Source organism: Clupea harengus, chromosome 7 (genome assembly GCF_900700415.2).
Source record: "Clupea harengus chromosome 7, Ch_v2.0.2, whole genome shotgun sequence".
NCBI classification, from domain to species: Eukaryota; Metazoa; Chordata; class Actinopteri; order Clupeiformes; family Clupeidae; genus Clupea; species Clupea harengus.
In genome coordinates, this window is record NC_045158.1 from 16,083,655 (window position 1) to 16,100,294 (window position 16,640).

General features: G+C 42.6%; 2 protein-coding genes across 3 annotated transcripts in view; both read right to left on the bottom strand.

Moving 5' to 3' along the window:
- Nucleotides 1–1,106, bottom strand: part of iqgap2 (IQ motif containing GTPase activating protein 2) — a 50,121-nt gene extending 49,015 nt beyond the window's left edge. Inside the window, exon 1 of one of the 2 annotated variants that reach the window (XM_031570664.2) lies at nt 816–1,106. In XM_031570664.2, the coding sequence (XP_031426524.1) occupies nt 816–861 (46 nt within the window). In that variant the 5' untranslated portion in view covers nt 862–1,106. The remainder of the gene's footprint in view (nt 1–815) is intronic. The other variant, XM_012828521.3, reaches the window with a different exon arrangement.
- Nucleotides 1,107–6,215: 5,109 nt separating this feature from the next.
- The window catches only part of sv2ca (synaptic vesicle glycoprotein 2Ca), a 34,674-nt gene continuing 24,249 nt past the window's right edge, over nt 6,216–16,640 (bottom strand). Inside the window, exons 5-13 of the mRNA XM_012828564.3 lie at nt 11,834–11,967; nt 11,105–11,194; nt 10,603–10,713; nt 10,375–10,463; nt 9,749–9,913; nt 9,406–9,539; nt 8,776–8,982; nt 8,253–8,412; nt 6,216–7,546 (exon numbers count right to left, since the gene is read on the bottom strand). Coding sequence (XP_012684018.1) covers nt 7,363–7,546; nt 8,253–8,412; nt 8,776–8,982; nt 9,406–9,539; nt 9,749–9,913; nt 10,375–10,463; nt 10,603–10,713; nt 11,105–11,194; nt 11,834–11,967 — 1,274 coding nt within the window. The 3' untranslated portion in view covers nt 6,216–7,362. The remainder of the gene's footprint in view (nt 7,547–8,252; nt 8,413–8,775; nt 8,983–9,405; nt 9,540–9,748; nt 9,914–10,374; nt 10,464–10,602; nt 10,714–11,104; nt 11,195–11,833; nt 11,968–16,640) is intronic.

Consider the following 16,640-nt stretch of genomic DNA (forward strand, 5'->3'; position numbering starts at 1 on the left):
AAATACCATTACATCACCTGATACAGATAAACATTTCACTGTTCTTAAGGTTATTTCAATGGTTTTAGAACTCTACACATAGATGGCAAACAAATCATTGGGACTGAAAAATCTAGCTAATGTTTGACACACTGAAAGTGCTTTCTGATCAACCGTGTGGCTATAACTAACAGTCGTAACATACAGATAAGACATCTTTTGAAGGGTCAGTCAGGGATATTTTAACCATTTAAACAATTATTATTACAAAATAAATAAGGGGAGAGGAATTGAACCGAAACTTAGAATACAACAGAGCACAGAAATCAGTGTAAGAAGACCACCCCATAGAAGACACACACTTGTGATTGAGGTATCACTTCAACACACAACACTGAGTTGAACGCATGAGAACCTAAACCCAGCACTGAGAGATGTAACATACAGTAACATAAGGCCTACTGCAGTGGACCACGGCATTGTCTTTTTTCCCTGACACAATCTAGGGGTGTTAGGAGGGGGAAAGTATTATGAACACAACCGTTTCTAAATTTACAAATATCCTGGACTTCTGAATATCCAGATTCTAAAGCACAATAGTGTGCAATTGGGGATTAAGATAAACAGGTTAAGCTTGTGTGATTCTGCCAGGTCGCATTGACACCTGAAGTTTAGGAATATATCTAGTCACTTTTGTGGCTTAAGTTACACCAGCAAGAATACATCACCTGAGTCACCGGGAAAGCGCAATGTTTTTTACTGCTTGTACAAAACAAAATGTAGTTATTGTCACATAGGCTATTAACTGTGAAGCAGAAACGAATATCTGAACTTACATCCATATCGTGGCCTGAGTGCATTCGCGCTGTCTTCATGGTACATCCTGCTTCGGTTCCCCCAGTTTAGAAACACTTGTACAAGATTTAGCTCCCAGTAGTGTAACCTGATAGTTCGATCCGGGACGTCTGTTGCAGAATCGAAATAGGCCTAATAACTGAAAAAAAAACGTCGTTTGAGTAAGCTGCCGTTTTAAAGGTTTGATGTCAGCTGCAACTCATGTCGCTTGTCTCTCACTCAGATAACTCCCATAGCGTTGACTTCTAACGGAAGGCTGTGCCCCTCTCCACTCCACGGCAGTTTCCTCTCCCAACCACACACCAACCTGCGCGCTAATTAGCTGCCCGCAGCGCCACCTGGCGGCTCACCTGCTCACGCCATATTGGAGTTCTGTAACAAGGTTGTCTGTAATAAACGTTTGTCACAAGCACGCGACCTACTGTAGCTACACTTTCAGTATGATGTGATTTGAGGCAGCCTGAGCCACCTAGTAGACTTGAATTTGAAACCCAATGAATAGTAAAACTGCGCAATACACTGATCTTACCAGACAAATGAAAATGTGGTTCGCCCCATTCGATACCCATAATGTATAATACTGCATGTTCACAATTTGGATTTTACGTGTAAACATGTGCTCATTCAACATAAATACATCAGAAAGGGAAAATAAATTAATCATGTTTACCTATGCCTGTAAGAACAATTAAACTGGTACACGCTGATTGGCAGCAGGGTCGTGACAATTGGCTGCATTGTCTGAATTTTCCTGATGTTGTTGAGGAAGGCCTTGAGACAACTTTTGAGACTCTTGGTTGTTAGATGTTGAGGTTGTGTAATTAGATTGGTTCTCCTCATCCCTTTGTGTATGTGGTCTGTTGTACACAAGGAAGTTCTGCACCCCCCACCCCCTCTGCACAACTCATTATAGAGAACTTCTTAGGATGCCCTTGTTGGCCTACTGACTGAGTGAGACCCCAGCATAAGTGTCATTGTGTCATTGCACAATTGTATTGTGTCAGATTCCACAGAAGGTAAAGTGTTGGTGATGTGGTTTTAGATGTTCTAGTGACGACTAGATGATCTAGTGGTCAGTAGATGTTCGTAACAGCCTACAGACATTACCGATGAGCACTTTCGCAGTTGGATGTCCCTCTTGACCAGAACCCAGTACTTGATTGGGTGGATATATCCTATATATGTGAGGATAATTGTTTTTGAGATAAAGAGAAGATAGTAAGAAGTAGTATTACCAGTAAATAGGCCTAGTTTTGCCAAGTTCCTGGTGCAGTGAACCAAATGAGCTGATATTTATGCGTTTGCCTACAGATGAATCATTTCACATCAGATTATATTAGAAAATTTTACATTTTTCCACCAAAAAAGGTGAGGGAGAGACAAGTGGGAAAACACATGCTAATTTTAGTTGGTAAAAAAAACACATTGAAATTGAGGGCAGAGACCATTAAAAAAGGGTGAAAAAAGCAGAAGAGATTGGGTCAAAGTGGACATAGGGAAAAAGAGATAGAAAAACAACAAAAACAGAACAGAAGCACACAGTGGTACTATAAATGAGAGGGGAGACACTACACCATAATATGCTAACTCTTGGATTAACATGCATCAAGAGCAACACAACGACAACAAAGTTGAGGAGGTTTAGAGAGGAAAGATGAATGACAGTTTGTTATAATATAAGAAATTCTATATTCAACATAAGACAGTCCAAGTGATACATTTAAATAAAAGGTTTCTCTATATCGTTACATCAATACAGAAATTGTTACATTTTCGTTGCAAATCTGAAGATTGGCGACACTTAGAAAAAGAGTCTGACACATCTGAGCACACAGTGTGTTGGTGAAAAGAGCATGACTTTATTTTCTACCATATACATGGCATGAGGCCATAAGCAGTGACCTTCTTGAAAGCACTCACAAGAATCTCTCTGTAAAATAATAATTCATTTGGCAAACACTTTGATACACACTTCCACAGACATTATACTCCATATATTTACAGTCACCCAAGTACTGGCATGCCCTTCACAGTAATAAACATCTTTTTTCTTTATATCCATAAATAGATTTTTCCTTTCTTTGTCAAATGAAACAAAAAATGAAAATAACTTACATGAGTAGATACATTCACATTTTATCCCAAATTAATATGCTCTTTTTTCTGACAGAGGAACACAGAAACACAAATAGAAGCACAAAAACAAAAAGCTTTTGATACGCGCACACACACACGCACACACACACACACACACACACACACTCACACATACATGCAATTTTGAATGCAATATTGAATGTTTGGTTATTTGTTGGGAAAGGACAGTGATGTGAAGAGAGCTGAACCACATTAGTCACATACAGATCTGAACATGTTTCAGTCAGTCAAAAGCACAATACTCTTAACCCCAACAACAATATGTACAATATTTACACACACACACACACACACTCTCTCTCTCTCTCTCACACACACACACACACATACATATTCTCTCTCCATCTCTCTCTCTCTCTTTCTCTCTCACTCACACACACATACACACACACAGGGTGCGATAGAGAAATAAACATACACACACACACAAAAGCATAAATAACACTGTACTAGTACACAAGCACACTCACACAGCTACAAACGCACACACAGACACACACACACACACACACACACACACACACACACACAGCAACAGATCCACAACACATGGATGACAGGGAAGAGTGTACAAACATTCTTTTCCAGCGGACACAAACAGAGAAGCCAAGCAGATCCACCACGTGAGAATCACCAAAGGTTTGCACATATCCACGGCATCTGACTCATCATTGTGGAAAGTTACAGGATAACCGATAAATAACTAGAAACATCTGCATAGCACTGCCAGGTTTGTAAAAGCAGCAGGTAGCTTTGGTATGTCACAGGCCTAATGAAGAAGGATTCTGTATGTCTACTACTGAAGCAGGTTTCTAGATATGGAGGATTTTGTAGGGATTAACTAGGATCAGCTATCACACTATGCATGATGTAATATGTTAACAAAACGCTGACAAAGTTGAAGACTATTTATTCCACCCAGAAGACTGCTTTGAAAGTGAAATTACAAACACTAAGCTAGCGACACTAACCAAACACTACAGAGGACACAGGACACAGAGACACAGGCGCAATTTGTCAAAAAACAAAACTGACAAAGTGGTTCATATCCATTAGTTTAAGATTAAACTATGATGACGGACTTCCCTCTTTGCATCTGTTCATATTAACGTCACTGTTGACAGATCTAGAGAGAGCGCTTTAACCTTTTACATTTTAAATTTTCTAAACAGATTTGTGAAAAAAGATTTCACCAGTATTTTCCATAAAATACAGTCCATAGGAAACTTTCACTCAAGCTCTTCATGACTGGAATTGTTCAAATGTAATGTATTTCTTGGACTAATTTTGGCAAATATTTAGAAAACAAAAAACATAAATACACAGATTTTTTTTTTTTAGCATATTAGGAAACCATCATGATTAAAGGCAAGTGTTGGAGCTGCTAATGGTATAGTATCACTGTGTTCTGGATTGTCTTTTAATATAAATGACATTATGAACAGAACTCTACTAAAACCAAGGACAAGGTTTTTAAACATAAGTGGCTTGTCATTGCCCTCTACGGGTAAGACAGCTATATTGCTAACTACATAAAAATCCCTCGAAAGGGGACTACACTCTCTTAATTCACACATATAAAGAAACAGACTGAGGGGTTTCTTATTGCAGTTAATTATACTGTTCTTTACTGTACTTTATACAGCATTCAAGGATTTAGAAAATCAATCATAACAGTAGAAAGTGTTGAAAGGACCTTTTTTTAGAATTGTATGACACTGGCGTAAGAATGGCTATCATTCTTAAGGTGTCTGGTCTTAACTGAATTATGATGCATTCCCCATCAGAAAACGAAATAAATAACTATTAAACAATACATTAATAAATAATGAAATAAATATGTGTATAAATAATGAAATAAATATCCATTTTTCAGCGAAAGGTTAAAATGTGCAGCCTGTTGCCTGCAGCCTGCGACACTGTGCGCCGCTATTTGTGTATTATGCCCAGAACACTGCAGTGAGACTAAAGAGTGAATTTTATCTCATGCTTCACATCGTTACGCCCTACCATACTGTCACACTGTGCAAAAGTCTCAGACACATACATGCACACACACACACACACACACACACACATACACACACACCTCAAGCTGCTGAGAAGCCTAATGAAGCGAGTGTTACTTGGAAACCTTCATGGCCGCTTGTTGTTGCGCTGCTGGGGAGCACCCGCAAGCCTCCCCTCCCTCCCTTCTGCTCCAGACACGCACTACCATCTGCTGGGGGTGGGAGACCCCAGCCTCTCCCAGCAGACTCCTCTCTCACAACCCCCCCCCCCCCCCCCCCACTCCTATCCATTAATTTCTCATTCCTCTCCAGCCTCCATTGCTTCTAGAAATGTTCTTCTCTTCCTGGCTAGTTTCAGCAGTGCTGTATGTTTACAAATTCAAGTTCTGAAGTTTAACAAAAGGAACACTCGACACAGAGCTAGTTGCTGTGTCTTTCTAGCATCTTCACTCGCACACCCGACACGCGTGTCACATGTCTCCATATTCGATTAGTCTGAATAAATATAATATGTTTTCTAACATATTTTCATTCTTAATATTAAATTATTGCTGATGGAATCATTCTCCACTTCTCTTGAAAAACCACAACAGAACAAATATTCATTTTAACACCAGAGATTTTGAGACTTTTGCATAGTGTTATTCATGGTATTGGCAATATCATACTACAAGCACAAAGAAGCCTTTATGTTCACAATGGTAATAGAAGGTGACTGAAGCAGGACGGGCTCTGAGCGTTCCCCCTTCATCTCCTAGTTCTGCGAACGCGAACTCGGGGAGACGCCCAGGTGACCTCCTCTTTAACGTATGGGTGAGCTCACAAGGAGAGGCACGTTTGCACGATTTTTGTAAAGGCCATTCAGTGTTTCACAGAGGAAGCAGCATGACGTGAGTATGTACAGTCACTGCCTCAATGAATCATTTCAAACAGGCATAGAAGCGACAAATAAAAACAGGTTACCACAGAGCCCGCATACAACACAAACAGTCCAACACAAATCCAGAACACTTAGCCAGAACATTTTTTAGCAAAAATAAAGAGCTGGGCATGTTTCTCTTTTGCTTAGAAATGTGGCTGCCAATAAAGTATACATTTTGAGCTTAGCGCTACATTTGATATGTACATATATTGTGACAATACCCACTATTACCTCATATGGCCTTTTTATTTATAAAGAAGACACCGGGGCAAAAGGTTTAACCAACACTCCAAATGCAGATTCTAATGCATTTCTGCCAACTTTTGTAGACCCACAACAAACCATCCTTTCGTTTCTATTTTAACTGAGTAGTTCCCAATGGTGGGAAATACTTCTATCTGACACCAAAACAAAACTTTTCCGGCTGAGAGACTTTTGCAACTACACCTAGAAAGAAATCCATTTCTAAACTGTACAACCGTATCATAACACATAGAATTAATTAGCAGAACCACAAATTACAGTCCTTTTTTCCTGACAGCACAGAGCATTTCCATAACCTCTTCATTTTCAAAAAAATCACAACAACAAAAATCACAGATGTCAGTCTCACAGCACATAATGCATGTTTACATGGAACACTAACAGCGTGGCAGGTGAGGAGTTTAAGTGGCATGTAAAAACATGATTGGCACGTCTTTGCCCCCACTCCCGTACCCGAGTCTTCAGCTATCTCCTCTCCTCTGTTCTGCCAGCTGTGCCACAGCAGTTCCATGTGTGACCCCCTCTCCGCCTCTGCCTCTCTACCCCCCCCCCCTCTCTATCCCTCCCTCTCTATCATCCCTTGCTCACCTGCCCCTCTCTACAGGGCTGACTGGGGCCCTGACTGTAAGGCCCACACAGCAGGCTCCAGGTGCTCATTACAGCTTGTTTTTACACGGGGAGCAACAGGAGCTGGAGGCACATCATTACTCACACCATTCATAGACTGAGCAACAGACACTCACAGCCCACAACAGCTATATTGGGAACCTGACACATGGTTTAGGTGGGTTACGTAATCATAAAAAAAGTTTTACTGGTAAACTGTAGATTTAGTCAGAGAAGATTGATTTTGTCCAAGCAATTTCTAATGCTATGTATAATAACATCTATTGAGCTCCAGCCTGACGGAATATGGCAACTGCAGGGTTGGGTACACATTACTGCTGAAGGGTATTAGGTGATACACAAAAAGCTGTCATAAAAGTACACTTAATTGGAAAACCAATGCGAGCCGTCCCCTTCACAATAAACATCTGGGAGATGTGTCTGACCAAGTTAAACCATAGAGTAAGACATGAGATATGACATAGAGTAAATGTGGGTTCTCTGCCTGGTTAGCTGGGTTAAACCTTTTGCCCGCTGCCACAGCTCTCCTGGTGTTTTCTGTGGACTGGGTTACATGAGCACGTTGTTCCTCGTGTCAGGCAACCGCAGCCCCACCAGGCCCCCGCAGACCAGCACGGAGGAGGCCATCAGGATGGGGATGGCTTTGGTGATGCCCACCAGAGAGCCGAAGAACACGTTCCCCATTACCGCCGCCAGCTTGCACAGGGCGTTACAGAAGCCAAAACCAGTGCATCTGAAAAGGGGGAGGAGAGAGAGAGAGAGAGAGAGAGAGAGAGAGAGAGAGAGTGAGAGAGAGGAGGATAGAGACAGACAGATAGATATGTTACACTTTGATCTCTCAGAGATGTACTGAAATTAAAGATTAAGAAATTCAGGTGTGAATCAAAGAGGCAATAAAACAAAGCAAGGGGTCCATGGATTGACTGGTAAAGAAAAAAACAGGAACAGTGTGTGTGTGTGTGTGTGTGTGTGTGTATGTGTGTGTGTGTGTGTGTGTGTGTGTGTGTGTATGTGTGTATGTGTTTTGTGTGTGTGTGTGTGTGTGTGTGTGTGTGTGTGTGTGTGTGTGTGTGTGTGTGTGTGTGTGTCTGAGCACATTTGCCTGTGCCTATTTGATTGTGAGTGTGTATGCACATGGCAGTCATATTCTAATGCTTGTGTGTGTGTGTATATGTGTTTGGTGTGTGTGTGTGTGTGTGTATTTGTGTGTACAGAAACAGCAAAAGAGAGGCCTAACGTAATCACATCACAACATAATAAATACCATAATTTACTTATGTATCTGCCTGAGTGGGTGTGTGTACACGGATTACGGGTAATGAATCACTCAACCCACACAGAAGGGAACAACGACACATAAAGACACATCCAAACAGACCAAGCAAAGGTAAGACTAAGCTTTAGTGGAGTGAGCACTGGCCTCTGCACCGTGAGCATACCTCCTGTCTGTAGGGAAGAGCTCTACAGTGACCACATCCAGTGAGTTCCAGGCGGATATGCTCAGACCATTGTAGAGGCAGAGCATGGCAATCATCATGGACTCACTGGTGCCAAACCACAGGAAGAAGCAACTGATCCCAGACAGGATCATGGAAAAACCTGTAAGAACAACACGTACAGCCCAAAAGGAAATACTGTGTAAATATTATGATTTGCGTTAGGGATCATGTATACAGTAGTCCTTGAAAAATAAAATCCCGACAGGACGAACAGGACCCCGACACATAGTAGAAATATCGGACCTCCAAACGTTGGGATAGCCGATAAAATGACATTCATATTTTTTGTATCATGTTTATGATATCTCCAGATCAGGTTTCCCCCAGTAATGAAAAAAATAACAAACACCGGCGTACTATCCCGCTGTTGTACATTGTAATATGAAAACATGAGATTTAAAGAATTATCATTTTTTTATTTTCAGGTCAGTTTTCCTTTGTGCATGCAATTAAATCTTCATACCTAACATAGACAAGCGCCCTATTTTGTCCATGAGAAGAGCAGATACTATGTTGCCTGGCAACACAGCAAGGGTTCCCAGAAAGTTGACAAAGTAAACCCAGTAGGCGCTGTAGTCGTCCTCAAATGTCATTTGACAGCCTGTCTTGTTGTGAATGAATGTACTGTTGATAACCTCAGTTCCCCCGATGAGCTTGGAGTCATCAATGTCTGCAAAAAGACATCACAGACATGCAATTAGAGAAGGCCTTTTTGCCTTTAAAAGCTCATATTTTCTCTGCCGCATCAGACACTAATGGTTTAGGCTAGAGCTTCTGTACTCCTCATGTTAGCCTTATACAATTACAGCAGTAAATGACTTGCCATCTTCATGAAGGCAATGCCCTGAATTATAGTCTAATAACACCAGGAAATAAACTGAGAAAAATATCAAAAGTGATCTATGAATATTTGTATGGGTAATAATCAGAGCTACCTTGCCAACTACTGTACAGCCTGGCTCAATCTAGGTCCAGCTCTGACAGATGCTCAACAATTCACGACTGAGAAGATTTAACACTTCAGGTAATTCTGAAGGTAAACATTATGAAAGGTGAAACAAACTGTATTTGTTGTTCACTGTGTCAAACTCACCTGTATTGAAGAAGAAAGTTCCGATGAAAGTACAGTTGCGGAAGAAGGAGCCCACAGAGGAGATATCCTCAAAGTGGCAATCACGAAACGTGGAGTCAATGAATGTGACGGACTTCATTTTCATATTCACAAAACTGCCAAGGCAACATGAAAGGGATATACTTGTGAATGATTCTTAAACACAGAAGAAAAATATTTCTATTCATGATTCAACTTGACAATACGAGGAGATTAGTCTTCAAGAAAGCAGCACAGTACAAGTTGTCAGTGGCACTTTTCCTGGTTTGTTGTGGTTATACATGCCAGGAGGCCAGCCGTGATTACCAGTAGCCTTTAGATGTACCTGTCACGAACGAATAAGCCGTTGGAGTGAATCTGGTTCTCGAGAGTGAAGTTAAAAGTGAAATCCTCAATGTGTTCGTTGGTGTGGATCTTCACTTTGGATGCGTAATCGTCGGCCTGCAGGTGCTTGATGACATCAGGGAACCAGACAGACAAACCATAGTACCTGTTGGGAGAGAATCAAATGCGTACTTCCTAAATGTAAATAAATATTAAGGAGTATATTCTATAATGCAAAAATGGAGCAGGACGAAATGTCTTTCTCTGCGTTTAAATCAATGAGTTAAAAAAAGGATTGTGTCATTTTGAAGTTTATTTCCAGCAGCTGAGGTTGATTTATCCGGGGGGGAAAATCATTAAAGACGCCTGGCTCAGTCTCAGTCAATTTCCAAGCGAGTTGAAAGACTTCACTATCCCTATGCATAGAAAGGTACTTGATCAATATGCACAGATCGATGTCTGATGGCACTAGACCTTAAATGATGTCTAACTACTTCTGATTTCTGCTTAAAATACACGTACACTTACAAATACAAATACACACTTACCATCTTCGTCTATAGGAGTGTCTTAAATAATCGTAATCACTAACCCTACTAATGCAGAAGCAGAAAGAGTCTTCCTCACCCAAATGACAAGGTAAACCAGATAATGGCCAGTTTCACTGTGTTGTCCTTCACTGGATAGTTGAAGCACTTCTGGAAGTTTACCCAGATCTGCGACAAAAGACATTTTCTCAATCAAACATGCACACACTTATATATCTCATAATTTCAAGTGTAGATTGTTGTAGCTGTTTGCACATATGTTTTACTAGTGCTAACCGTGAGCAAAACAAACGACAAATGACCTTACCCCACGAAGTTCCGTCTTCACTCTGAAGACGAATTTAGATACAGCATTTGCGGATTCTGACTCCATCTCCACTAACTCATCAATCTGTTTTGGGATTTTGATTCTATTAACCTGCAACACAAATGAAAATAATGTTTGACATTTCGAGGGGGACACCCGAACTGCAGCCAAACCCACACAGTCATAAGATGCAACAAGGAGGTTTGTTCTTTACATCGTTTCAGAGGCACAACGTTGTTTACAGTATCACTAACATCATATGAAGACTTCCTGTTTCAACATAGCTGATCAAGTATTCAGCTTGCGCAGAAAGCTTCAATATAGCATAACTGCACTTTGATGCTGGTGCGTTTGCTTTTTTGTGAGTGACAAAAAACATTTCTTAAAGCCAAGATGAATGTGGGGGGAGACACACAATCATCTGTGATTCTCAGCAGATTTAAACGCGTTGCCACGCTGAACTGCTTAGAAATCCCGTGAGGCGAGGATGGGAGAGACTCACAGTGAAGACTTTCTCCGGTTGTCCCCGCGCTCGCATGTTGGTGTCGTGGATCTGTTTGAGGATCATCCAGGCCTCGTCGTGCTTCCCCACCTAAGAGAGTGAGTGTGAGCGACAGAGAGAGAGAGAGAGAAAGAGAGAGAGGAGAGGAGAAATCCGTGGGGAATTAACAGGGGATTAACTGCTATCAGTTTTGCAGCGTGACAGCCACTTTGGCACTCCAGTCTATCAGTGGAGGTAGTCACGACACCCTGTGAGTCACACATTTCAAAGGGGGGGGGTAGCTTTCTCACTTATGTTTAGCCTCCCCCGTCACTAAAGCAAGAACATTTACGAGTGCCGTTTTCCTACTCTGAAATTTAAATCAGGGGAGGTAGAATGAACAGCAAAAAAAAATTCAAACATAAAAAGGTAGTTGTTATTCAGTCTTTCCGTAAGCATTTACAGCAATTAGCCTCTGATAAACTGAGGAGTTTTATCCTTGGCTTTTAAAAAGTTGAGAACATTTTAATTCCCAAAAGATAGCTTCTCTGGACATAGAGTAGATAGAGTAGAGCTAAATTGTACTCAGTTCATCTTCTAAGAACTCCACAGATTAAACTGAGCAATTATTATTATTATTATTATTATAACAAAAGAAAGTTCTTTAACTCAGTCACAAGTGAAGTGATGTACAGTATACCTCCGCTCTCTTGCTCCACTGATAGCGTGGCATGTTTGTGACGTCTTTACCTCGAGTAAGAAGCGAGGACTCTCGGGCATGAAGGTGAGGGCCACGACTGCACAGACGCAGGGTAGAGCACAGACTACCACGAACACCCTCCAGCTGTGGAACTGGTAGGCCGAGCCCATGCTGAAGCTCCAGCCTGCAACATGCACACACACACACACACAGACAGACAGACAGACAGACAGACACACACACACACACAAACATACACACAAGCAAGCATTAGAATATGACTGCCATGTGCATACACACTCACAATCAAATAGGCACAGGCAAATGTGCTCAGACACACACACACACACACACACACACACACACACACACACACACACACATACATGTACATACAAGCAAAAACAGAAATGCAGGAAAGTTATTCTTATATTGGATAATGATCAAAATCAGCACACTGTTGCAATCTCAAACCGATCAGTCAGAATTCAGCTAGACTGAGAGTAAAATGTGGAAAGAGAACTGTGACAAATTAATGACACAATTGTGGGATTTTGGGATGTTTTTCCCTAAGCAGCATCTCCACAGCTTTTGAGCTTCATTAGAGACATTGACAGTAAAATAATTCAACCTGCTGTCTCTCCAGCGAGCCGTGGAGCAGTTCAATGAGCATCTCTTCAAAACGACACCCCACAGCAGGGACCAATGAGGGAAGAAGCGCCAAAACTAGCATTCACTGTAATGAGATCGTTGCATGGCTGCCTCACTCTCTCATATGTGAAGTAAGTGTATTTCACACACACGCAAATGCACACAGACATACACAGACACACACACATGTACACACATGTACACACACACAAACACACACACACACGCACATAAACATACAAACACATATGCACACGCACACACCTGTCTGAGGTGAGTGAATTTTGCGTAATAGGGTGTGTTTTTGAACTTCAATGGTGCTATTTTTCTTGCAGTGTCTGCTTTTATTACCTAGCCTAGCGCCGAGCCTCAATAATCTCCCAGCTCTGCTCTTACTTGACGCAAACCTCCGCAGCCCAGCCCACTTCCCAAAGAGATCAGAAGATTCAGATCTAGATGTGGCACAGACCCGTGCCAGACTCGGCCCACGGTCAGTGTTTATCGCACACTCATCCCCCCAGTCTTACCCACACATGCACAGTTTCCCATTACTGTCCACCCTCCCCACCGAAAACACACATGCACACAGACACAGGTTTTATCCACAACCACCCAATCACATTCACACACATTAATCATGAGTGTCTCTTTTCGCACATGCTGTGCGGAGAGATGGTATACCTGTTCTGTACCGACAGTACATCATCACAAATCAACATGATGGAGAGGACAACCTTATTCCCGGAGCACACCACTGAGCGAGCGTGTCTGTGGGCCTGCCCCCCGCCCCACCCCCCTGTCCTTGTCTTCATGGTAAGAGACCTAAGTGCCGGTGTTTGCCAACAGGGGGCATAGTGAGCACAGTGGAGAAATATTGCCTCTGGATGGCCCCCGCTGGCGTAGCTCCTGAATGACCCCAAAGTCTCTGTCAGGTTAGGTAATGCTCTCACTTGTGTGTATGTGTGAGGACAGAGGGGGGAAAATGGCAATCTTGTGTTCACCATTCATAGATCGAGACAACTAATTTTGTATTTTTTTAAAGAACACTTCACAAATGCCTGAGCTCTACAGGGGGTTACGTGCGAACCAGACATACCATCTGCTGCTTGTCACGGTCAGGTAAAGCTAAAACAAGAAGCTTGGATGGCATAAAAATGCACCTCTGGTTTCCTTACAGTGCCTGTAATGAAAAAATACAGTGTGCGGCTATGAATGTGTGGCTATGAATAGCAACATTTAAACAGGTAGTTACTGCAGGAAGCTAAAGCTGTGCTGTACCATAGTATCCTGTATCCAGTAACACAAAATGTGAGATTTATAAGGCCGGGTTGCTGTTGGCTATCCTTTTCCATTCATTCAGGCATTAACATGCCTCACACATTTTGTCTCCACTACATCCCTACAGATAAACAACATTGGAAATTACCCTGTCAGGCATTGATAGTCTGGGAATTGAACACAGTTGGAATTCTAATGTATGACTACACCTGACTGCAGCTTGATGCAGTAAATGAAATGCCTTACCTTTATGTTGTGTCTAGGTAGGTGTGTGATGGACAGTTGTGTCGTATTAGCTTGTGTGTGTGTATACGTTTGTTTATGCACAGGTAAGAATTCAAATGAAATTGGACACACTCTTGTGTGTGTGTGGGGGGGGGGGCTGGGGGGGCAGTGTGCCTAACTATATCAGTATGTGGGTGTGTGGATGAGAGAACAAGACTTCACATGAAATTGGCACTCTGAAATAAAAGCCATATTCTTCAGTGTTTGGGTGTTTAGATGGGGTGGCAGCACACATTGGGGTTAGGGGTTAGGGGTTATCCTCCAAACAATAAATTTCAAACATTGGTTGAACTGGTTCCTAAAAAACCCTTTGATCCCCAGCCACTCGAAGTAATTAGCATTTCATTTTTCTATGCTTTCAGCCTTCAAATGGGGCTTTGCATCATTGTTTCAGGACTGTCTGAAGATAAGACAGGGCCGTCTTGATGTCCATGTTGCCCGGTTTGATTGAAAGCAATCTCTCTGCGAGAGCCTTTTTGTTGTATTTTATACGTTATCTAAGTTTTCTGACGCAAAATCTTATTCACAACAAACTCAGGGAAGAACCGCCCGCTTGCTCTGCTATCATCAAAAGGCCAATCGCTGCTCCTGTCGCTCTCTGACATTCGCAAAGGGGATGCTCACCGAAGGCACGATTTGTTTGCGGTATGTAATTTTAGTCAATAAGGCTGTAATCCACCAGTACAGAGTGGGAGGTAAAGGGGAGGCTTTCAGGGTCGGGAGTATGAAAAGGAGAGAGACAGAGAAAATGACAGCTTTGAAACAAATCCCGTGGGCATATTCAAACAGGGCTTTGATGACACCGACGCTGATTATGCATGCAAGCTGGGATGAGTCCTGCGCTCTGACGCAGTTGCCTGATCGGGGCCAGATGAGGGCCGGACCCTGGCCAGACCCCCTTTGGAGTCGGCCCATGTCTGGGCTGGAGCTGGAGGTTGTTACACGGTTCTGTATTGGCTGTGGTGTTTGTGGTCGCTGCTCATCATAGCGCGTGCTGTCATGGTGACACTGAATTGGATGAAGTTAAACCACATGCCGTACTCAGGTTACACCCACCTACTTCCTCTTTTACTCTTTTAACAGGAGATGGAATGACAATGCCTCAAAGACACGCAGTGTCTCACAACGCCAGCAGGGACTTGTTGATATGCTCATCAGTGATGCTGCTATTCCCCATCTTCACAGAGCTGTGACTTCATCCATGAAGGAAAAAAAGCAGAGCTTTTCCCCTGTGCCAAACACACAGCCAGTTTCTCTGAACTACAGGCACTACATTTGAGAAATATGAAACTAATCCATTCGTGTGTTGTCAGGCAACTAAACTTACAAACACCTTCCATCTAGGGGTGGAAATTATATCACAATCTTTTTAACACACAGTCACAATCCACGATTTGAATAGCGATCTTTCTTCACAATTTTGAAGTGTACTGTTTGTCGAGAATATCCAGACTCAAATTTCATCTGCTTCTCTCTGTGAGCATGCCGACTACGTGTTTCATTAGTGACATGAAGTCACTGTATGGCTTCAAGGTTTACGATGAATTTCTTTATTATCTCCCCAAAACCATGGCATTGCCTCATTCCTTTAAGCATCCCACTCTTTAATGTCCATCTGGGAGTTTTCAGTGATCTGAATTTTCATCCCCCCTCACACCCCACCCCAGCACCAGTGTGGGTCTCTAGTCTCCTGCCCAGGGCTCCTTACCCCCTGCTTGTTATTTGGCACTGCCTGAAGGCATTCCTGGGACTCTCCCTGCTGGACTTTGGCATGGGGCCGTCTCACTGTGCTAATCTGAATAAAAGTATTTTCTCCGTTTCAATTTCCGACTCGCCGCAGTGGATCTTAAGGACCCCAGACACGTCTAAGCCAATAAGGCCAGTCGGCGTGCCTGCTTGTATGTATGCATGCCTTTGAATGGATGGGCTTGCTTATGTGCATCAGTGGGGAGGGAGGGTGTCATCATGTCTCCCAGTACCACCGTAATTGAGTGCTTTCTTTTTCTGGCTCTTCTTGTTCTTTCCCTATTTCCTGTGGGGAGGCGGCGGCGAGCCCCTGAGGGTTAATGTTTCGCCCATGTCATTGGGAATCACATTATGTGGATTATGTGCATAATTGACTGAGGGGATGGATGACTGAGGCGGCAGCCAGCGGCAACCACAACCACCATCCCCCCCCCCCCCCCCCCAACTCTGCCGCGCGCTGCTGGTACCCGACCAGCGATACTCCCACAGATGCAGTCGTCACGAGCTGGCAGCAAGCGTGAGCGGCTTCCAGAATGCCAACACTCATAAGGAGAAACAGGAGGACAGACAAGTAGCACACTGAAAAATATAACGAACACAAATAAACAAATACAAAATAAGCGAATAAACAAATAAATGAGCAATAAATAGTTTAAATACCCACATGCCCTCTGGCAAAAAAATCTTTCATCAGCGTAATTTGTCAGAAGCTGCTGTCGCAGACTGTTGACAATAGGGAAGAAATCAAAAATGCTGAAAAAGTAATTGATTGAAATTGGGAGATCGTGGAGGTAAAATAAGAAGGAAGGGAATGGGCCAAACAGCTGGAATGGACTGGATTTTGCAGTATGATGCCCCCGTCTCCACACGCACACACACACACACGCACACACAACC